The sequence below is a fragment of the Triticum urartu genome, chromosome 1A (assembly GCF_056163025.1).
Source record: "Triticum urartu cultivar PI428250 chromosome 1A, HENAU_Tu73, whole genome shotgun sequence".
In the NCBI taxonomy this organism is placed as follows: Eukaryota; Viridiplantae; Streptophyta; class Magnoliopsida; order Poales; family Poaceae; genus Triticum; species Triticum urartu.
In genome coordinates this window covers 343821571-343845663 of record NC_141873.1, presented here as the reverse complement: position 1 = coordinate 343845663, position 24093 = coordinate 343821571, and the positions used below count along the sequence as shown (strand labels likewise).

Below are 24093 nucleotides of genomic sequence, written 5' to 3'. Positions count from 1 at the left end.
TCAAATTTGAGATCCGAGAGGGCCAGAGAAGGAGGTTGAAGGAGCTCGAGAGCAGCAGGTGGCTGGCCGACAGCGCCAGAGTGGCCGCTGTTGGGGGGATGGTAGCCGCCGCGGCCGGAGCGGCCAGCGGCGGGCGGAGAGGGGCTAGGCGCAGGGGAGGGTCTGCCACACCCTTCAGAAGTGGATTAGGGATCCCTCCGTACTAGCTTCTGGGCAGCATACTGGCGTACGACTCCATGTTTAAATGATGCTTCTACTAATCCACTTTATAATAAGGTGCAGGGATGCTATATGACTGTGTTGATGTATATATTGGTTGTGTGCATCTTTGATGCAGAGACCACGGCTGGGAAAAGTGAGTGTTTGGCCGGCTAGATCACTTGTCAATTTTTAGGTGAGGGGTACGGGGCGGCCACTGGGAAAGGCTCGAAACGAGAGGATGCAGCAACAGAACATGGTGCGCATGCAGAGCAGAACACAGCTTGTTGCACACTCTTGCCACATGTGAGCGTGGAGTAGACTATGCATACACAGCGAGCGCAGGGATCCATACATGGATCGATTGCAGAATATATCATTGTATGATCCGAGCGCCAATTGTGCAGCTCATACGAGTGGAAAGATTGTCAAAGGAGTGTTGATGGATCACTAGCTCGATCTGTTTTCTTCACGATCTTCTTTGCTCTGCTGCCTTTCCCTTCCCACTGGCACTCCCATGTTCTCATGGCAAGAGGATATTTTTTCTACTCCCTCCAATCCACACCACTTGTCGCTCAAATAGATGTATCTAGACATATTTCAGTGCTAGATACGTCCGTTTAAGCGACAAGTAATATGAATCGGAGTATAAAAAATGTGTACATTTCTTTAGTTGAATGGTGTGCATATAAGCATATTTGTTAGGCAATATACGTACGTATTAAATTCCCTGCAGATAAAAAATGTAAATTAATGCTGTTTTCTGACGAGCGTTGCAACAGGACTACAGAGGAGGATCTTACAAGTATACACACGTAACGTCAAGTATAATGATTCAGTCAGATGGGGCACAGAGAACTACGCTCGCCTGAATTTGCAGCATCCACAAATTAGGTTCAAAGAAATGAGCTCCAGCCTGAAAAAATAAAATCAGCCTAAAAAAGAAACCAGCTCGAAAATTAAGCATCCACAAACAATACGGCCAATTAACCATGCGCAGAAGAATGCACCAGCAAGTTAAACAACCTGCCATCCCGGGCCCTTCATCCAGATTAACCGAAATGTTAAACGGAGGAGTTGAGGCAGCAGTAGCACCATGCTAATTCTAAGCTGAATCCTACAGGGGTTAAACAACAAGATTGCCAGAGCAAATCCATAGCAACTTGTCAAAGTTTATTAGTTGCAGCCCATGCCACGAACTGACAGCATTTCACTCAGTGTTGCTTGATCAAAGTACTTATGTTTCACAAACTACTGTTCCTTGATACTACAAAAACAGGTCCGCCATTAGGAGCGCCACCTAAATCCTCAAATCCGCTACAGACTGGTCCTTGAGCAGGCCATGCCGATGCAGCCCAGCTCGAATGTTTCCTTCCTCAAGATGCTTGCTTATTCAGCCGAAGAACCAAGTGCACAACAGGGAGATCTTCAAGTATCAGGGTATGTATGTATGTTATGGCAGCTAAACTTACCCTACCAATATTTTGGTCATGTCCAAAACACTGGCCTTTGTTTGCATGGTTGCCAACTAGGAGTATTTGGCATGCCGATGCCTTTTTGGTTACTCTAGCTCGTTTTCCTTGCCGATGTTGGCCAACTCATGGGCAACCAAAAGGTCGACCAAATTTGGTAGGGCTGGAACCAAACATACCCTCAGTCACCTCCCCTTTCTCCTGTCCTTTTCTCTTTCTCTGCTTCTATCATGGTGATCATCCTTCTCTCGGCCTGAACTTTTTTCGCGTGCTCTGTCTCTCCCAACATCATTACCATGCAATCTGTCTCTGCTGCGATTGTGCTCTCGGTCTCTATCCAGTGATGATTTCTTTGAAGGACTACGGCTCTTACTTGGGCTGTGAGGCCGCTTCTTGGAAGAATTGCGTGCATCATCATACCTTTCTTTCCGGTCCAATGGTATTCTCTCTGCAAAACAGAAGTACATTTCTTTGTAAAAACATGCACGCACTGGACTAGGTTGAGGGCTACAGCATGGCTCATTGTTATTATCAGATAAGCTATTACGTGAAGCAACAAAATAAGTATCAACGATGGAGATGCTCCAAAGAAACAGAAATGCAGTTATCAAAAGACAGGGTAATTCCCTTGTGGCCTTCTTACATACCGGAAGAGCGCCTGTTGTTTGCCCCATCTACTGAAGAAAACAACCCATATTCAGACTGAAGACGCCTACGGTGGCTGGCAACCTTCCTCTCAAGCTCCTCCATGTTCCACAAACCCTTCTCCTCAAGAGATTCACGATACTGCATGACACCAATCTCAATCTGCCTCAGCTTCTGCCTGCAGATCAGAAGGTGTAGCGACTAAGCAAAAAAGAATGTGAAACACTAATGGCAACATGACTGAATATTTGGAGCAAAGAATGTGAAACACTAATGACAACATGATTGAATAATTGGAGCCGGTGAAGTTGGATACCTATGCTCTTCATCAACAATTGTATCTGGATGATGAATTGTGTGATCAGTACTAATTTCTGTTGCATCAGCTTTCCCAGGATCACCAGCAATATCACTTCCAGATGAATAGCTCAATCCCAATCCTTGACCATCTTTTCTATCTTCATCGCTGCTGCCATCATCCTCTCGATTCCATTTAGAAGCTGGTAAGATGGGATCAGCTCTCTGCTTCTTGCTTGGAACTTGTTTCGGTTCAGCAGATGCAGATTTTCCATAGTACTTTTGACCTGTGACACGAGAGAGACCCAGCATATCTGATTCACCATCAACAGTACCTTCTCCAGGTCTCGAAGCACTACGCGCATTCAAACCAATATCCTCTCTCCCAGTTCTATGAGGTTCTCCTTGTCCATATTTCATGTCGACATCTTTCTGATATACTCGCTCCTTCTCAGCCTCCTCTAGGCTGAGCAACCTGGCAACCATCATCTCTTTACCACCACATAGCGAGAGGCCATTATGTCTACAACGACGTTCAAGCTCAGCAAGCGGAAGCCCTAACAGCTCCTTCGTCGCTGCTGCCTTTCCTGTGGCCAGGGCACCATCTTCATCAAGCCTAAATCCATTAGTACCATCCTCGGAGCTAGTTTTCTTTTCAATTTCAGGTGCATCACCACATAGAGAGTGGAAAGGGGTGACCCCAGAGTTGCCTGGTCTAAGAAAGGTAGCTTTCAGCCCATTCAGATATGCATCAGAAAACAGAAACCAGTCTGCCCATACTTGTAGAACTTTCAAAACCCTCTCCTGCAGAAAGTAATAAATGAGTGTTATTATGTAGAAACATCAAGGGGGAAAATGAAACCATACTACTCAACAAATACCTTCAGAGCTTCAGCAGTAATCCTTCCTGTAATACTGCGATACAAGTCATTGAAGCTCTCCATGACATCAGGTATAGCAGCCTCAAACTTGGTTCGAAACGCAGAAGCATTCTTCACGGGAGCACTACTGTTATGAAGGATGTCGGACACTAGCATAAGCCTTGCAACCTTGGTGGGAATAGATGTCTCCTTAAGTGTCAAAGATTCTGCAAGAACCTCGACAATCTATACAAGGGGAAACTCGGTGAGTTTTTATTCAATGCGAACTATAAAATAAAATTGAAGTATACTCCCTCCGTTCCTAAATACAGGTCTTTTTAGAGATTCCAATGCGTACTACATACAGAGCAAAATGAGTGAATCAACACTCTAAAATATGTCTATATACATCCGTATGTAGTCCTTACTGAAATCTCTAAAAAGACTTGCATTTAGGAACCAAGGGAGTACATCACTATGCAGTAGGCCTTTGAAGTGCAGTTTGCAACAAAACAAAAGACATGTGCGGTTATGTAAGAGTATATGACTAGATGATGGTCCCAATAGTAAAATATATACATCAATCTACATGTTACAAATTTGATCCACTTCTCCTTTCCTACTCTCCTTAGACAACACCAAATCCCATCAAAACGTATATGCTTGAGACAGAAAGTCTGTGCAGAGTAGAATGAATCTCAGTCCACAACCACAAGATTTGACTCACAATGATCAAGCTATTCACTGATCTTGGGAATTGTTGCGAGCTGTAGAATGTTTCACGTAGAGTAACTGAGACATTAAGGAAAAATAGCAGGACGCATGAAATAGAATCAATCAACCAGAATGAATTCATAATTTTAAGCTAAAGGCAAAAGGAAAAGAGGAAATATGAACTGATAAGGTCAAATATACAAGGTATGCATTACCTCTCCAGCAGCATCAGCATTATCTAACGCAAATCCCATTGCTTCCTTTATCTGACTCCTCTCTAATGTCAATGCGCGTAGCATGTCCTCAAATTCATCACGCTGTGAATCAGTCAGTGTACGCTCCACTTCCGCACGCTGGGAGACAAAACACAAATTAATCAGGTAACTGGACCAAAGCATTTGCACCATCTAATAAAGGCAAAGTACCAAAAAGAAGTCTCTGCCAAGGCCAACCAAACCTTACCCTGCTTCTACCAGCTGCAAAAGTAGATTCTTTTTCATGATTAGGACTTCGGCTGGATGGCAAAGCAGGTGGAACCCATCTAAAATAACATATTTAATACAACAATGTCACCAGATAGTCAATAAGCACAGGACAACCACATAACAGAATATCAGTGTGCACGCAAACCTTGCACTTCCAGTAATCATGATAAATGGTTCGGTTCGCCATCGTTGTAAAGTATCGCCCTGCATTTGAGTATCATAAGCAGTTAAACATTAGTGTTATATCAGCACAGTGATTCCCACATATACTACCAAATTCTAGAGACCAAGCTGAACAGAACATAATCAGGAGGTCGAAGGACATAAATTTTATTAAACAATACACTACTCATTTCGACCAATCAATAGGCCATCACTGAGCAAAAATATATACTGGAAAATGTCATAAAATATGTGTCTGTATGACAACCGATACAAACAATCTTCTATTGATAGATCATAGAGGAGATGGCATTGAAATTGTAGCAAGATAAACAACAGTGGATACCTGAGCAAAGGAGTATAACCGCCAGACATAGTATGTGTGCTCTTGCGATTTAAGATCAAACAAGAAGTTAAATAAAGAATTCCCTCGTCCTCTTTCCATTATAGCTTGTTCGAAAGCACATCCACCATCAAGTACATGCAGAGCCATCGTGTCAATCACATGCCTAAGATGTGAATCATCTGGTGGAGCAACTACTATATCAGGAACATTTGGAGTAAGGACCTGTTAAACCAAGTGAACCCCCGGAGTGGAATTAGAATTGAGGAAAATTAACTACACAAACTAACATCTAAAATTATTACCAAGGAAAAACTTCTTATATTATTTCTAGGCCTATAAGATACTAAAGAATGTAGCTGGCCGAATTACATACAAGAGTAATAGTGAAAAAGGATTCAAAATCCATAACCGAAATAAGAGAGCCCACCCAGAACATATCACGTAGTGAACATATGTGAAAGGGCTAAAGAATTTATGTGCCAACTTAAGAAAGATGGCAAAAATATTATTCATGTTAAATTGTATGCAGCAGGGCAACTTATGAACTCTCTTGGCCTACACAACTCAAGCACTTAGATATTTTCTGAAAAGAGAGCTCAAACAAGCCGCGTTATGATACCTCAAAAGGTCTATCTCAAAGAAAACGTGGATTTTTTTTAATGATTTTACTTTTATGGTTACACAAATAGCATGGATATCAAGAACAGTATGCCACACAAGGACAGATGTATATGTAAGAGATCACCAACCAGCTCTGAGGTTTGCCGTGTAACTGATGCAACAGGTGGACCTCCAGGACCAGATATGATTACAGTACCACCCTGTATATCAAAGAAACATAAGGAGGTCGTACAACTCACAGAGAAACACCAAAGACATGTCATCTACTTAAAACTTCCAAAAATATATATATAAGAGTGAGCTGCACATAGAAATTTTTGAAATGAAAGGAGCAACCTCCTTGTTTCTGATTGCCATATGTCCTGGAGGAGGAGCAGGCAGTGCTTGTGATGGAAGAGCAACAGATTTGCCCCACCCAATCTTCAGCTCATAGTCGTATACAATAACACCTGCGTTAAGTAATTTAGTAACTGAAAACAGGAATATAAGTAATTTTAAAAAGTACGAAAAGGTTACTATTTTAAGGTCCTATAACATGATCCCAACTACATGGAAGTGCACAGTAACCTTGCATTTCATCCTTGGCTGCCTGTCCTTCTGCTCTATTCATGAATGCAACAAACCCACAGTTTCTTTGCCTTCTGCGTTCTTCTTCTGTTCGAGGCCACATAATCTTGACGCTAGCGATAGGTCCAAACCGACCAAATGTCCTCAAAAGAAAATTCTCATCCACCTAACAACATATGGCATATAATGCACAGTAAGCTAACTATGATGCCTATACACTTAAAACTGTGTCTAGACAGAACATGTACGGTGGGAAAAATCAACCTGAGGAGAGAGATTGCCAACATATAAGTTTGTGGTTTGTGGATCCCCATCATCAAATGACCCTGGTATTCTCCCACTGGGGTCAAATTCATCTGGTAGTTCATCAAAATGGCTAGAGGACTGCAGGAAAATCTTCAATCATCAGTATATCAAATACTCCCTCCGTTCCAAAATAGTTGACCCAACTTTGTACTAACTTTGTACTAAGGTTAGTACAAAGTTGGGTCAACTATTTTGGAACGGAGGGAGTACAAGGGCAAACCGCAGAGATTCTGAGAGAAAACAATTAGGGGAACCAGTCAACAGATTTATCATATTTAGCTGGAAACTTATTTAGAAAATGTTTATCAAAGTTGACTGGCAGGGTTGGTTTTCTACATTCTATTTGACAAGAATACTTCAGCATGCTAAATATAATCAAAACTGCCCTGTGGATTTGTTTGATTTTATGTCTAGTAGAAAGAACCAAAAGATCAACTTTAACATAATATAATACCTACCGTGGAGGTGTCACCGTGTCGACCGTCACGTTCTTGATTACGCCTTTCCCGAAGCTCTTGCTCAAACTTGAGTTCCTCCATGAACTTATCTATTGCCCGTGGCTTTCCTTTTTCCTTTTCCTTCGGCCGCTCATCTTCCTTCTGCAAGTCAAGATAATGCTCAATCAAAGAACCATACTGACCACTGAGCCAATCATAAGAACTATAAAAGTGCGCTAACCTTTTTGTCTGGCTCTTTCCCAAATGATGGCGGCAAAAAAGATGGAACATACCTGGATAATGATATGACGTACATAAGCTATGTATTGAGCTCATAAGTCAGATTATGCTGCATATCATTTGTACACATATATATCATGGGGTTGCAGATAACAACAATGGCGAAAGGATAGGAGCAATACAACCAAAATAAATACCTACTTCACTCTACAGGGGTACTTTGGATATTCTCATAAGTTAATGACACTTTGGTAGATTTTCTCTATTTAAATCATGTCGATCCAATACACACACATAATTATTTCACCACAAGTAAAGCTCCGTCCGACATTGCAACGGCTTTTCAGAAGTACCTAAGGCCGTGCTTGGCATTGGTGTAATTTAATAGCATGTATTTAACTTACAGACCATAACCTATGATGCAGCAGCCATGAAATGGCCCTAAATCTAGACTAATTATTAAGCTTAATATGTTGGTTTTTGCGCAATTATGAGAATTTCTCTGCAACGCTGCCCATGATCAAAACATTTATAATAATCTGAAAATGTTCCTTTATTGTGAAAAATACTTCCACATTGTTCTGATGCATTTGGTAGTTATTACAGTGATACCAACAAATACAACATGAGAAATCATTATATTATTATTCGTATATGTTTACAAATTTACAGTCGTCTCACAATTAATTAAAGTTTACATGGATGCTTCCATGGTTGGTGTCTCCATGACTACAGAGAGTCATTGCCATGGTACTAGTGTACTACAAAACTGCTAAACATAAGTTCTGTAACAGCATCATCATCTTAAGCACTATGTCAGCAACAAGGAATTGCTCTGTCAAGAAGGCGCAGCTATAGTCAGCATTACAGCATAAATGCAACTGAGGATGTGCGAGTGCATGGGGGTGCAAGAGAGTTTTCTTCTTCCGACCACTATTTCAAATGCATTAAGCACTGGGCAATAAAAGGTATATGAACGAATAATCATGAATCGTAATTGTAAGGTATAATAAATTATGTGCCTTGGTATATCACATCAAGCGTGTAAAAATTGCTCATTCTTGGTCTCAAAATTCTCAATTCTGATCATACTGGCACGTGATTTCTAAAGATGTAGCTGTGCTGCCACAGGATACAATCTTCTAGAAATCAAGTAATTTTTGCCGTTTACCTACTGCCCTTCTTTGGAACAGACCACCCATCTTTCGACTTTCCACCTGTCATTGCCGAACGAGTAAAAATGGCGGCCTCTTGATTAATTGGAGCAATAAAAGAAATAGTGCATAGATCCATCATGATTGATACTGAAACTGCAAGGCGCAAAGGTAACTATGACGAAGTATAGTAAAATGAAACCACTATCACTAACCTTCAGAATCAGCTCTCAGCTTGGCATTGGGATCAATCACGCCCCCACGGACAAACTTCGATCCAGATGTGCTTTCACCCTTGAATGACTCAACAAACTCCGCATAGACGCGCGCCGCTTCATCTTCCTCCCTCTTAACATACCAAAAGCAATTAAAATCAGATATGAACGAAATTTACATGTAAAAAAAGATGGACGTGTCTCAGAAAAAAGTTAAAAGGGACTTAAACCCCTGACCTTCTTCCTCGCCTCCTCATTCTCCTTATGACGGTTGAACGGAACCTTCTTCGAACTCATCCGTAGTTCTGGACACTGTCATACAATCATCACCAGAACATCAGAATCTGAGCACACATAAATGTTTCTACCACCCTATATGCGATCTTAATCACTGCAGTCACTCTTGATTCCCAGATCCCAGCGAGCACAGGTAGACATAGCACTCGTACTGCTCGTACACACAGATTTACGCGCATGTGACCTACCAACAGCAGGCGCAAACCACGAGGTCGGGAAGAATTGCGCGCAGAGTAACCTAAACCCTAACACATTCGAACCCTCGAAATTTTGGGGAACAAGCTGCTATTGCAACAAACCGGGCCGAATCCACAGAGAACTGGATGCGTTTGCGAATATTGGAAGAGTAATGAGGTTATGAGGGTATTGTGATTGCTCGCAGCAACAAACAAAACACTCCTAGAACAATCGAGAGAAATATTTTAGGATTTTCGTACCAGCAGAAGGAATCGGCTTGGATGGATCTCCTGAATGCTCTCCGCTCCAAGCTTGGAACAGTGGAAGTGGCGCCGCTTCGCTGGGAGGAAGCTCGGGCGCTTCTCTACTGCCGCCGGCGAACAGCGGGGTCCGGCGGCTCGGGGGTCGGCCAAGAGAGGGAATGAGCCTGGGAGGCTGGGACCTGCGAGGAAGGGAGGTTCAGGAGCAAAGCCACCTGCACCGTCCGATTAACATCCAGTTACCAGATCAAGGACATGCCAGGGTGCTGATTGGTGACTGGGAGTCGGGGCCACACGGTAGATAGCTAAGTACTCCCTCCGTTCCTTGATATAAGGTGTATAGATTTTTAAGAAAAAGTTCGAAATATAAAGTATATTGCATTGCACCACTCGTTTGGATAATTTTTTTAAAGGATTTGATCATATTTCTTTATATAAGGCAAGCTCCTCTGTTTTGTCATGTCAATTAATCAGGTGTAATCTCGCCCAAAACCTGTGAAATTTTCCCTCAATGTGTGTTCTTTAATTTCCGTGCCAAAAACAATACACCCTATATTTAGGAACAGAGGGAGTAATTTTTAACAGGGTAAATAGCCCTAAAAAAATTGGGCACTGCTACGCGTCCGTCGGCTGATGTTTAGATTTTATCTGTCGCCTCGACGGCCGTTGGATACCCGAGCTGATAGCCGTCCGATCCGATGTCCGCCCCCGCATGCCTATTCGTTATTTCCCGTAACAAACGCTCGGTTGCAAAATAAGTCAGTCTTGACCCGACCCCGACTGAGTTGCGCCCCGCGCGGTGCCCCCGCAAAATCAGCCCGCCGCTGACGTGTAGGAGCTACTCTAGTTGCGAAACCTCCTCTTCCCTAAATTTCTGCAACAAGAGCTTTGTTGCGAAACTTTCTCATCTCTAATTTCCTGCAGCAAGAGCTTTATTGCGAAAACTCTTTTTTTCTAATTTTCTGCAACAACTCCCCTGTTGCAAAAACTCTTATTCTCTAATTTTCTGCAACAAGACCTTTGTTGTAAAAATTGAAAAAGACATCTCACGCCGTGCCTAATTTTCTGTAACAAGACCCTTGCTAGAAAAATTGCAACAACATCTCCGGCCGTGTCACCCAGTCTCCGATGTCGTCGTTCCGCAACAACATTGTTGTTGCAGAAACTTGGAGTGTGTGTGGACGTAAGGCGTTGTGATGTGGCTATGTCTAGCATTGGTGGTGCCAGGACGGTGGTCGCCCAGAAATGCAGGGGAATGGGAGGGGGGTCTCCGATCCATACCTGTTGGAGTCGACGTCGGCGGATATGCCCCGGACGCCGAACGCCGCCGCCCCGCCGCCCTCCCAAATCCAGAAGCGTGCGCCCTCCCATAGACACGAGTCAATGAAGGCCAATTGCACAAATGCTTATTCTGAAACAATAGTTGTGTTTCAGAAAAGAACGCGCGTGACGAGGAAAGCGGGGTCGTTCTCATACGTCTGATCAACAGGCGATCCATCGGACACGGAGCCAGCGGATGCGCGTGCGAGATCGGTCGGCTGAAGGTAAGATTAGACCCAAAAAATTAACGAGGTAAATACCCTCAAAGTCTTAGGGTCCGTTTGGATAGTAGCATGCGCCTGCCTTACCAAAATTTCGGCGTTGACTGTAGGCGTTGGCGTGCGTTTGGATGGTGGCCAGATTTTCGGATCTACGCCAAAATTTTGGCAAGCAGTTCAATTTTTCTCGCCAACTGTGGGCGAAGCGGCGGCGGCGAAATCCCTCGCCAAATAATTGGCACGCCCCCGAATTGGTAGGGCTGGTCTGGGCACGATCCAAACAAGCCCTTAGAGCAACTCCAACAGCCGGTACATTTTGTCCGCGTGTGTTCGTTTGGGTCGAAACGGACAGAAAAGTCGGCCCAACACGCTGACCCAAACGAACTATCCTCAGTTTTTCGTCCGCTGTGCGACCTATTTCATGCCCAAATTTGGGTCTCGTTTGCGCCGGCATGGACACGAAATGGATGTGTGCGATGCTCCCCTAGTCCTTCCATGGCCCGCTAGTTGGCGGCATAGCCACCCCTATTTCCCTCTTTTTCCCAAAAAACTCCCACTCGCTCGCGCTCCTGCCCACTCGCCATGGACGACCCGCGCACCCTTGACGCCGCCGCCTTCCTCGCCTCCACTAAAGGCAAGCCATGTGTCGCCCGCAAGACACCGGCGCCGAAGAAGACGAAGTCGTTGACGGATGAGCAGCGGGCTGTGTAGTCAGTCAAGAGGAAGGGACCGGAGGTACGTGCAGGCCGACGAGCTCAAAGCTGTGTCCGCCGCCCGCCTCACCGCCGCCGCACAACAGGAGGAAAACAAGGCCCTCCTCGTTGCGGCAACGAGGGAGGCCCTGATCTACTTCGTGTTAAATCCAGGCCAGCATGGGCTCATCACCGCCACGGCCAGCATGGGCTCGTCGGCCTTTCCTTGTGTGCCACTGCCAGAGTCGATGCGCACGTCTACCATGCCGCCGATGCCCGGCTTTCATCCCTACCCGCAAGCCTCCCATTTTTCTCTAGAGAATGCTCGCTGGAGGTGAGCGTTGTGGCGCCGGCCACGCCCCCGCCCATGGCCATCGACCTCAACGCCACCGAGGGCCATAGGAGACGCCCGCAGGAGATCCCAGCCGACATGCACCCCGACACCCGCAACCTGTTCGACATAATGCCGGTTGAGGGAGTCCTGGATTAGGGGGTCTCCGGACAGCCAGACTATATTCTTTGGCCGGACTGTTAGACTATGAAGATACAAGATTGAAGACTTCGTCTTGTGTCCGGATGGGACTCTACTTGGCGTGGAAGGCAAGCTAGGCAATACGGATATGCGTATCTCCTCCTTTGTAACCGACCTTGTGTAACCCTAGCTCTCTCCAGTGTCTATATAAACCGGAGGGTTTTAGTCCGTAGGACAACATACAATCATATCATAGGCTAGCTTATAGGGTTTAGCCTCTCTGATCTCGTGGTAGATCTACTCTTGTACTACCCATATCATCAATATTAATCAAGCAGGACGTAGGGTTTTACCTCCATCAAGAGGGCCCGAACCTGGGTAAAACTTCGTGTCCCCTGCCTCCTATTACCATCCGCCCAGACGCACAGTTCGGGACCCCCTACCCGAGATCCGCCGGTTTTGACACCGACATTGGTGCTTTCATTGAGAGTTCCTATGTGTCGTCGTCGTTAGGCTTGATGGCTCCTTCTATCATCGTTAGCGATGCAGTCCAGGGTGAGACTTTTCTCCCCGGACAGATTTTTGTATTCGGTGGCTTTGCACTGGGGGCCAATTCGCTTGGTCATCTGGAGCAGATTGAAAGCTACGCCCCTGGCCATCAGGTCAGGTTTGGAAGCTTAAGCTACACGGCCGATATCTGCGGAGACTTGATCTTCGACAGATTCGAGCCTCTGCCTTGTGCGTCACGCGGTCATGATGAGTACGATTTAGCTCTACCATCCGACAGTGTTCAGGAGATCACACTGGCAGTCGCTCCGACCCTCAATTCGGAGCCAGTTGCACCGTCCATGGACGGGTGGATGGACCCCGCCACGGAGGCCTTACCCCCATCGGCGATCGAGCCGAACATCGACCTTACTCTGCACGAGAGCCGTGTTGACAAACTGCCGGATCTCTCTCCGGCCACGGACTCCGAACCGCCTGCGCCCGTTCCTAGCGAATCCAATTGGGCGCCGATCATGGAGTTTACCTCCACGGATATTTTTCAGCACTCGCCCCTTGGCGACATACTGAACTCATTAAGGTCTCTCCTTGTCAGGAGAATCCTGGCTGAACTATGTCCGGCAGGATTGGGATGCGGATGGCGTCAAAATTCACCGCCCACCCACCACCCACTTAGTAGCCACTATCGATGACCTAACCGACATGCTCGACTTCGACTCCGAAGACATCGACGGTATGAACAACGATGCAGGAGACAAATAGGAACCACTGCCCACAGGGCACTGGACGCCCACTTCATCACATGATGTATACATGGTGGACACACCAAAAGAACACGACCACGAGGAACAGAAGGACGCAATGAAGGGTTGTCCCCTCGAGAAGCAGTCAAAGCAGCGGTGTAAGCGCCGCTCCAAATCCCGCCTCGGCAGAAACAATGATCATACAGACCCAGCGTTAGAGCAGGGTGAACCATCGCCGGACCACGGCAACACGGAGAATCAAACCGAACAACCCGATTCTGTCAAAGATAACAGTACGGATGACATTACACCGGACAGACACCCGGAGCAACAGAATGCCCGTCAAAGGCTCGTTGCCACCGCGAGGAGTCTAAAAAAGTAGAAGCAAAGGCTCAAGGCTGCGCAAGACACACTTAAAATCAGATGGAGTAAAGTACTCAATGCAGCAGCGAAGTACGGCGGTAATTACCCCACCAAGAGCTACCCGAAGCGGAAGTTGCTACCTGAATTCGATGAGGAGGCCTTAGATCCCCCGCAACCAAAAATTAAAACGGCCACCTGGCCGGACAGACGACCTCACGGCCAACATAGAGCGGCAAACAACGCCGCACATAAGCCAATACGCGATCCACGCGAGGGCTCGCATCAAAAGGACGGCGCAACCAGATCCATCTATGGACCACGCAAGCGCGCTCCAGCATATACGATGAAACACAACAAACATCCGAACAATACGGTAAACCTAGATACAGGGGTGCCGCACACCCCCTATGTTTCATCGATGAGGTGCTGGACCATGAATTTCCAGAGGGATTCAAACCCGTAAACATAGAGGCATAAGACGGAACAACAGACCCTGGGGTCTGGATTGAGGACTATATCCTCCATATCCATATGGCTCGAGGAGATGATCTCCACGCCATCAAGTACTTACCCCTCAAGCTCAAAGGGCCAGCTTGGCACTGGCTTAAAAGCCTCCCCGAAAACTCCATTGGAAGCTGGGAAGAGCTCGAAGATGCTTTTCGGGCAAATTTTCAAGGGACTTATGTCCGACCTCCGGATGCGGATGATTTGAGTCATATAACTCAACAGCCCGGAGAGTCAGCCCGAAAGCTTTGGAACAGGTTTCTTACTAAAAAGAACCAAATAGTCGACTGTTCGGACGTCGAAGCCTTGGCAGCTTTTAAGCATAGCGTCCGCGATGAATGGCTTGCCAGACACATCAGCCAAGAAAAGCCGAGAACAATGGCAGCATTAACAAGCCTCATGACCCGCTTTTGCGCGGGTGAGGACAGCTGGCTAGCCAGATGCAGCACCAGCGACCCAAGTACATCCAAAGTTAGAGATGAAAATGGGAAATCACGACGCAGCAAAAAAAATAAGCGCCGGAATAAAGAAGACAACCTGAAGAGCACGACAATAAACGCCGGATTCAGAAGCTCTCGGCCGGGTCAGCAAAAGCCGCCCCCTAAAGGCGCCAGAGATGAACTGTCCAGCCTAAACAAAATTCTGGACCAAATATGTCAGATCCATAGCACCCCTGGTAAACCCGATAATCATACCCACAGAGAATGTTGGGTCTTCAAGCAGTCCGGCAAGCTGAACGCCGTACACAAAGGGGGGGATACACCAAGCGAAGACGAGGATGAACCTCTCAAGCAAGACACTGGGGAACAAAAGAAATTTCCACCAGAAGTCAAAACAGTAAATGTGTTACACGTGATCAAGGGGAGAAATAAAGCGGCACTCCCAGAGAAATATGCTCAAGGGCCTATCACCGCGGAGTCCTGCCACTGGTCGGCTCAACCGATCACTTTCGACCATCGGGATTACTCAGCAAATATCCGACATGCAGGATGGGCTGCCTTGGTATTAGACCCAATAATTGACAGATACCATTTCACACGAGTCCTGATGGACGGTGGCAGCAGTCTAAACCTGATATATCAGGACACAATCCGCAAAATGGGGATAGACCCAACGAAAATTTGCCACAACAATACTATCTTTAAAGGAGTAACGCCAGGCCAAGGGGCTCACTGCACGGGCTCCCTGCTACTAGAAGTTATATTCGGCTTCCCCGATAACTTCCGTAGCAAAAATTTAACCTTCCACATTGCTCCGTTCCAAAGTAGCTATCAAGCACTACTTGGACGCGAAGCTTTCGCTCGCTTTAACGCAATACCGCACTACGCTTCCCTCACGCTTAAGATGCCCGGTCCACGTGGCATCATTACAGTAAATGGAAATATGGAGCGATCCCTGCGCGCCGAAGAGGCAGTCGCACACTAAAACGGCCTCACCAACTAAAGTATTCGATAGGTCGTCAAGAACACGGACACGGTTAGACGAGTCCGGCGCAGCTGTATGTAATTCGTACAGGTTTGATGGCCATACCCCTATCACAAATACAAGGGGCTCAACGCGCGCAGACAAGTGGCAATTTTTACTCATCTTGAATTATACATGTTTTTTACAAAAAACCTACCTTTTTGCACGACAACTCTTCACCTAAGTTCCTCTCTTTTATAGATGACCACCGTGCTACACCCGTCCAGGATACGGCACAACGGAGACACAGGCGCAGACGTGCAGCAGGGACCCGTTCCAAGGATTCTTTTTAGATTAAGACCCTGCGTTGATACACATCCCTCGGATTCTCAGTACAATTGAGAAGGATGATGGCGTCTTGGCATGTGGGCACGTCAGAATAATGCACGTACCTGAACACCAGGGGCTTCTTACAAAGGGCACTGATTAGGCCCGGTTCATACCATAAAGACCGAATACCTTATGGAGTGTTCGGCGTCGCGAGTTTGGCCCTATATGCATCAGATCCGAATCATGTCTTTGGTCAAATGTTGGGTTTGCCCGGCTCCTATGTTTTGGTACCTTACGTTCCGCTTTATCGGCTAAGGTAGCACTAGGAGAACTACTGCGATTGTGCCCCGGGTCATCCGGACGAGCACCTCAGTAGAGAAAGCCGAAAACTGACTGTCATGATATAGCGTGAGACTGGTCAACCACTTGATGACCTATCGGAATGTTAGAATTCTTCCGCCTTAACGAAGGGTCGTTTCCCGGCCAGGCATGTACGCACCCCGAATTCGGGAGAGTGCGGAGCCACCACGGGCTATATAGTAGCCCCACCGTCAAACTCCTATGGCTAAGTGAAAGTGTTAAAGCATTATAGTCCGGTTGCCTCGTTCACTGCGTTATCACCTCCTTAATAGGACCAAGACGTTGGGTTAAGTGTGAACACACGTCTTCTGCGAACACCTCTGCATTATATGTGTGGGGGCTGAAGCCGACGACTGCAATCTTTCAGGTTATACACATGTATACATAAACGGCCGCACAGGAGGCATCATATTACTTTCAGGCAAAAGTATAAACACAACCTTAATAAATTTCATAAAAACATTGTGTTTACAATGGGAATACATGTCACGCAAACATAATATTCTTCGAGCACTGGGCCTCTATCAAACGAGCACCCTCGAGAACCTCTTCGAAATAGTGCTCGGCAGCCACTCGGCCTATGGCCGAACCTTGCGCCACAACAGTGGTAGCATCCATCTCCGCCCAGTATGCTTTAACACGGGCAAGGGCCATCCGCGAGCCTTCTATGCACGCCGACCTCTTCATCGCATTGATGTGCGGCACCGCACCAAGGAACTGCTGCACTAAGCTGAAATAGCTGTTCGGCTTCGGCTTTTCCGGCCACAGCTGATCCACGACAGACCTCATGGCGAGTCCGGACAACCTATTGAGTTCGGCCCATTCGGCTAGCTGATCAGTCAACGAAAGCGGACGCTCTGGAACGTTAAATTGCGACCAGAACAACTTGTCCACTTCACGATCTGTTTGATCTCGGAAGTATTTGGCCGCATCGACAGCGCTCGCCGCCAAGTCCATATATGCGTCTGCCGAACTCCACAGCCGATCCAGAGGGGCATACCACGGATCTCCGAACTTCCTCCGCAGCATAAAGGGCTTCCCAGCCGCAATATCCCCGGCTTCACGCAGCTCCTCCTTCTTCGCTCTCATAGCAGAGCGGGTGTCTTTGTTCGCCATCGTGGCCTTTTCAAGGTCCGTTGCCTTCGCTCGGTTTTCTTTTTCAAGGAACTGGCAACGGTCGGCAGTGTCTTTTAACTTTACGGCCATTTTGGCCATCTTCTCTTTGCTCTCGCAATGCGCGGCCTTCTCGGCTTTCAACTCTTCGGCCGCCTTCAAAGCAGACGCATTACTAATCCTTGCTTGTTCTTTGGCTCGGGCAAGTTCCGCTCGCAGGGTTTCCACGGTGGCAGCTCCATCTGCAGTGACAACATATTAAAGATACTGGCATCATGCTGCTCTTACTATGTGGCATTCACCAGAAAATACCACTTACCATGTGCCTTGTCAAGCCTCTTGTTAACAAGCTCGATGTCGGCATCCGCCGCATCCAGTTGCCGCTTCAGTTCGGCAAACTCATGAGTCCGGCTAGCCACCGGAGCTCCCACTACCTGCACATTAAAGCGGTATGGTTATTTCCTGGGACTACGATCCTCTGTTTGCCGCCGTTCTCGGCGACAACCAGAGTCTCAGGGGCTACTATCTACACAGGGCACACCTAAAAATGTGCGGTACCATCACAAATGTACATCATTTTACGTACCTCAAAGCCCGTCAGTAGACTCATAAAGGCATCATGCAACCCGCTTTCGGCGGACGAAATCCTTTCCATCACCGTACCCATCAATGTACGGTGTTCTTCTAAGATGGCCGCTCACTCCAACAGCTCTCTCAGTACGTCCGACCGCATACCAGACAGTGTCGGACTCTTCTGTTTGCTCTCTTCGAGAGCCGGACGCTGGGGACTTCGGGTGACCATAGGATTATCTTCTGGCCTCACCGGATCCGGAGAGGCCCTCCGTGACGACACCTCAAGGTCGCCCGCTTCTTGAGCGGAGGAGTCCGGGGGAGGCGTTTCGCTCTCCATCATCCCTGGAAGAAGATCCCCTGAAGACGAGCTCTGCTGAGAAGGGCTAAGATCCGAACTGCAAGATAAATACTTCGGTTATTTTCCTCGGAGGTAAGGTAATATATCTTCACTATTAAAGTACTTTTTAATTACTTACAGCTCATTAGAGGGCTGATCCCCGCACGGACTTTGTGCGGCAAGAGCACCCTCCAAGGCAGGACCCTCTGGTGGAGATTTCTTCTCCCGCTTGGAAACCTTGGTTTCCGGATCTTCAGAGGTAGTCCTCTTCCTTCCCCGGGGTGAGAGAATGTCAGATTCCTCCCCTCGGTTATCCTCCCTCATGGAGGCGCTTGTTCCCTCGGTCGGAATAGGTAGCGGTGGAGGCCCGCTTTCGCCCTCATTATTCCCCCCTTTGTCTTCCTTTGAGGGCTCCGGGCAAGGTGCTAGCTCGAGCATCTTTTCCAGTACCGGATTTTCCAAACCCTCAGGAAGGGGGGACGAACACCGAATCATCTTCGCCTTTTATCCAGTCCTAGTCAAAGAGCAATTTCTCAGAACAACGTCATGATAAATGAAAGACGATGTGTTCGGCTAGAGGGTAACTTACTTGGTCGGCGGTGCGGTTGCTGCTCAGGCCCACGTCCTCGGTAGTATCCGGACACTCTATCTGGGGTCCGAAGAATGATCTATACATCTCCTCGTGCGTCAGGCCGAGGAAATTCTGAATAGCGCGCGTTCCTTCTGGGTTGAACTCCCACATGCGAATAGGCCGGCGTTTGCATGGTTGGATTCGTCGAACCAGCATGACTTGCATTACCATAATCAAACTGAAATCTCCTTCGAAGAGATTTTGAATGCGGCTTTGCAGTACATGCACGTCCTTGGCGGGACCCCAGCTCAGCCCTCTGCTAATCCATGACATCAGTTGTGGTGGAGGGCCTGAGCGGAAAGCAGGGGCAGCCGCCCACTTGGCACTTCTGGGAGCTGTGATGTAAAACCACTCCCGTTGCCATAATCCGGACACCTCTGGAATAGAACCCTTTGGCCATGGAGCTCCTGCGATCCTGCTTATTAATGCGCCTCCGCACGCTACATGCTGCCCCTCGACCATCTTTGGCTTCACGTCAAAGGTCTTGAGCCATAGGCCGAAGTGAGGGGTAATGCGGAGGAAAGCCTCACATACAACAATAAATGATGAGATGTGGAGAAAGGAGTCCGGGGCTAGATCATGGAAATCTAGCCCGTAATAAAACACCAGCCCCCTAACGAAGGGATCCAGAGTGAGGCCTAGACCTCGGAGGAAGTGGGAGATGAACACGACGTCTTCGTTGGGTTCAGGAGTAGGGACGACCTGCCCTCGGGCAGGCAGCCAATGCGAAACCTCGGCGGTCAGGTATCTGGCCTCCCTCAACTTCTTGATATCTTCTTTCGTAACGGAGGAGGGCATCCACCGGCCTTGAAGGCTAGATCCGGACATGATTGAAGGTCCGGAGCACCTGACCTGGGCTTTGGGTGTTAGAACTCGAGGCGGGGGAAGGATTCGATTGAGCACGGGAGGGAAAGAGTAAAAGCCTTGTCCCTTTATAAAGAGGGTGAATATCAAGCGTCCTCTCCGTAGCCATTTGGGACTTGCCTATAATCTAGGAGTCCTAGATATGGTTGGGTTACCCACTATCGTATTGATGAGAATCCCGTAATTAGGGGAACATGATCTCTGCTTTGACAAGATGTGTCAAAAAAACTACCTCGCGTTATGTGTGGAGCTGGTTGAAGAAAAACGGTTCGAATAATTACCGGGTCATGGCATAATGTCGTGTTGCCAAAACGTGTCAGCAGATTAGATTTGTGAAAATGTTATTCTCTCTACGGTGGTATGTGGAATCTTATTTTGCAGGGTTGGACACTATCCTTGTATTCAAATTCTTCCGTGATGTGTTCGGAGGAGGAACCCGCCTTGCAATGCCGAAGACAATATTGCGCGCCGGACTCATCTTCATTGAAGCCTGGTTCAGGGGCTACTGAGGGAGTCCTGGATTAGGGGGTCTCCGGACAGCCGGACTATATTCTTTGGCCGGACTGTTAGACTATGAAGATACAAGATTGAAGACTTCGTCTCATGTCTGGATGGGACTCTACTTGGCGTGGAAGGCAAGCTAGGCAATACGGATATGCGTATCTCCTCCTTTGTAACTGACCTTGTGTAACCCTAGCTCTCTCTGGTGTCTATATAAACCGGAGGGTTTTAGTCCGTAGGACAACATACAATCATACCATAGGCTAGCTTCTAGGGTTTAGCCTCTCTGATCTCGTGGTAGATCTACTCTTGTACTACCCATATCATCAATATTAATCAAGCAGGACGTAGGGCTTTACCTCCATCAAGAGGGCCCGAACCTGGGTAAAACTTCATGTCCCCTGCCTCCTATTACCATCCGCCTAGACGCACAGTTCGGGACCCCCTACCCGAGATCCGCCAGTTTTGACACCGACACCGGCCACGAATGATGATACGGTCAACTATTTCATCATCGAGAACACCATCTTCGAAGGCAGTGTGGGTGTCACGACCTACAATCCCGATGAGACCCAAAGCCAAGACGGTTGAGGCCCCTTCATGGCCGGCAACAACAACATGGTCGACACCTTTGCCATGGTCGAACCCTTCATGCAAGGCCAAGGTGGCATGGGCAGCACCTTCCTGCATGACCACGAATTTCCGAAAGACTACGGCCTAGAAGAAGAAAATGAAGTGGACATCGACGGGGAGACTTTGTTTTTTGAAGACGAGCTCTCCACCCAAGCCAATGCAAATAAGAAGCGCCAAATCAAGCGAACGAAGGCATACACAAAGGATGATGACGAGCTCCTTTGTGAATGTTGGAGGGACATTGGACAAGACCCCAAGGTCTGCATCGAGCAAAAGGCATCAACCTTTTGGCTACGTGTTCATGGCGAATTTCATGAACGCACGAAGTTCATGTCGTGCCAAATGGAGAGCAAGCGTGGGGGGTGTCCCTCCCGAGGCATTGGAGGGTGATACAACAAGAGTGCAAAAGGTTTTGTGTCACCCTTGAGATCATCGAGGGATGTCCCGTGAGCGGCCTCGACATCAAAGATATGGTAGACATGTCGTCCATCTTCGTTTCCATTATGCTTGCATGTCTATTTGCCCATGTGCTTGCATGCTATTCATTTGTAGGCATTCCAAGCTTTGGAAGCATTCAAGGCCAAACATGAGAACAAGTCGTTCAACCTCACCCATTGTTGGAATGCTTTGCAGGCATTCCAAGCTTTGGAAGCATTCAAGGCCCAACATGAGAACAAGTCGTTCAACCTAGCCCCACAGTGGGCGCCAATTGTCAGGGTTACGATCCTCACAATGAGTACTTGAAGGAAATATGCCCTAGAGGCAATAATAAAGTTGTTATTTATATTTCCTTATATCATGATAAATGTTTATTATTCATGCTAGAATTGTATTAACCGGAAACTTAGTACATGTGTGAATACATAGACAAACAGAGTGTCACTAGTATGCCTCCACTTGACTAGCTCATTAATCAAAGATGGTTAAGTTTCCTAGCCATGGACAGAGAGTTGTCATTTGATGAACGGGATCACATCACTAGAGAATGATGTGATTGACTTGACCCATCCGTTAGCTTAGCACGATGACCGTTTAGTTTACTGCTATTGCTTTCTCCATAACTTATACATGTTCCTATGACTATGAGATTATGCAAATCCTGAATACCAGAGGAACACTTAGTGTGCTATCAAACGTCACAACGTAACTGGGTGACTATAAAGATGCTCTACAGGTGTCTCCGATGGTGTTTGTTGAGTTGGCATAGATCGAGATTAGGATTTGTCACTCCGTGTATCGAAGAGGTATCTTTGGGCCCTCTCGGTAATGCACATCACTATAAGCCTTGCAAGCAATGTAACTAATGAGTTAGTTACGGGATGTAGAATTATGGAACGAGTAAAGAGACTCGCCAGTAACGAGATTGAACTAGGTATTGAGATACCGATGATCGAATCTCGGGCAAGTAACATACCGATGACAAAGGGAACAACGTATGTTGTTATGCGGTTTGACCGATAAAGATCTTCGTAGAATATGTAGGAACCAATATGATCATCCAGGTTCCGCTATTGGTTATTGACCGGAGATGAGTCCCGGTCATGTCTACATAGTTCTCGAACCCATAGGGTCCGCACGCTTAACGTTCGATGACGATCGGTATTATGAGTTTATGTGTTTTGATGTACCGAAGGTTGTTCGGAGTTCCGGATGAGATCACAGACATGACGAGGAGTCTCGGAATGGTTGAGACATAAATATCGATATATTGGAAGCCTATGTTTGGACATCAGAATGGTTCCGGGTGAGTTCGGGCATATACTGGAGTACCGGGAGGTTACCGGAACCCCCGGGAAGTATATGGGCCTTATTGGGCCATAGTGGGAGAGAGGAGAAGGGAGCCTAGGAGGGGGTGCCCCCCCAAGCCCAATCCGAATTGGGTGGGGGGCCGCCCCCCCTTCCCTTCCCCTTCCTTCCTCTCCTAATCCAACTAGGGAAGGGGGGATCCTACTCCTAGTGGGAGTAGGACTCCCCTTGTGTGTGCCATAGAGGGGCCGGCCCTCCCCCTCCTCCACTCCTTTATATACGAGGGAGGGGGCACCCCATAGACACACAAGTTGATTGTTTAGCCGTGTGCGGTGCCCCCCTCCATAGATTTCCACCTCGTTCATATTGTTGCAGTGCTTAGCTGAAACCCTGCGCCGGTAGCTTCATCATCACCGTCATCACACCGTTGTGCTGACGAAACTCTCCCTCGACACTCAACTGGATCTAGAGTTCGTAGGACGTCACCAAGCTGAACGTATGTAGATCGCGGAGGTGCCGTACCTTCGGTGCTAGGATCGGTCGGATCATGAAGACGTACGACTACATCAACCGCATTGTCATAACGCTTCTGCTTACGGTCTACGAGGGTACGTGGAGAACACTCTTCCCTCTCGTTGCTATGCATCACCTAGATAGATCTTGCATGTGCGTAGGAATTTTTTTGAAATTACTGTGTTCCCCAACAGTGGTATCAGAGCTAGGTTTATGCGTAGATGTTATATGCACGAGTAGAACACAAAGGAGTTGTGGGCATGGGTATATACATATTGCTTGCCGTCACTAGTTGATTCTTGATTCAGCGGTATTGTTGGATGAAGCGGCTCAGACCGACATTACGCGTGCACTTACGCGAGACTGGTTCTACCGACGTGCTTCGCACACAGGTGGCGAGTGGGTGTCTGTTTCTCCAACTTTAGTTTAATCGGATTTAATGAACAGGGTTCTTTCTGAAGATCAAAAAGCAATCACTATACCGCGTTGTGGTTTTTGATGCGTAGGTAAGAACGCTTCTTGCTCAGCCGTAACAGACACGTAAAACTTGCAACAACAAAGTAGAGGACGTCTAACTTGTTTTTGTAGGGCATTTTGTGATGTGATATGGTCAAAACATGATACTAAATTTTATTGTATGAGATGATCATGTTTTGTAATAGAGTTATCACCAACTGGCAGGAGCCATATGGTTGTCGCTTTATTGTATGAAATGCAATCGCCATGTAATTGCTTTACTTTATCACTAAGCGGTAGCGATAGTCGTAGAAGCAATAGTTGGCGAGATAACAATGATGCTTCGATGGAGATCAAGGTGTC

General features: G+C 47.1%; 1 protein-coding gene across 2 annotated transcripts; it reads right to left on the bottom strand.

The window, feature by feature from the left end:
* Nucleotides 1-1115: 1115 nt before the first annotated feature.
* LOC125510698 (protein RRC1) lies at nucleotides 1116-9683 on the bottom strand. 2 transcript variants are annotated; one of them, XM_048675949.2, is made up of 18 exons: nucleotides 9454-9683; nucleotides 8957-9031; nucleotides 8720-8852; nucleotides 8522-8567; nucleotides 7352-7403; nucleotides 7132-7272; nucleotides 6632-6751; nucleotides 6368-6533; nucleotides 6137-6249; nucleotides 5929-6000; nucleotides 5180-5401; nucleotides 4817-4875; nucleotides 4649-4727; nucleotides 4402-4539; nucleotides 3494-3718; nucleotides 2632-3416; nucleotides 2318-2493; nucleotides 1116-2118 (listed from the first exon to the last, which is right to left on the bottom strand). In XM_048675949.2, exons 2-18 carry the CDS (start codon nucleotides 9014-9016, stop codon nucleotides 1856-1858), a joined length of 2850 nt encoding a protein of 949 aa, XP_048531906.1. In that variant the 5' UTR covers nucleotides 9017-9031; nucleotides 9454-9683; the 3' UTR covers nucleotides 1116-1855. The 2 variants fall into 2 exon arrangements, with proteins under 2 accessions (XP_048531906.1, XP_087376943.1); XM_087520817.1 differs by lacking the exons at nucleotides 8522-8567; nucleotides 8957-9031; nucleotides 9454-9683.
* Between the last annotated feature and the right edge of the window lie 14410 nt (nucleotides 9684-24093).

Bases quoted from the DNA above. Each gene is read 5' to 3' on its own strand.
- LOC125510698 (XM_048675949.2), bottom strand. From the start codon at position 9,016: ATGAGTTCGAAGAAGGTTCCGTTCAACCGTCATAAGGAGAATGAGGAG. The intron at 6,250-6,367 runs GTTACTGTGCAC...TACTTAACGCAG, and splicing joins AGCCAAGGATGAAATGCAAG to GTGTTATTGTATACGACTAT. The intron at 4,876-5,179 runs GTATCCACTGTT...ACTCAAATGCAG, and splicing joins GGTTATACTCCTTTGCTCAG to GGCGATACTTTACAACGATG.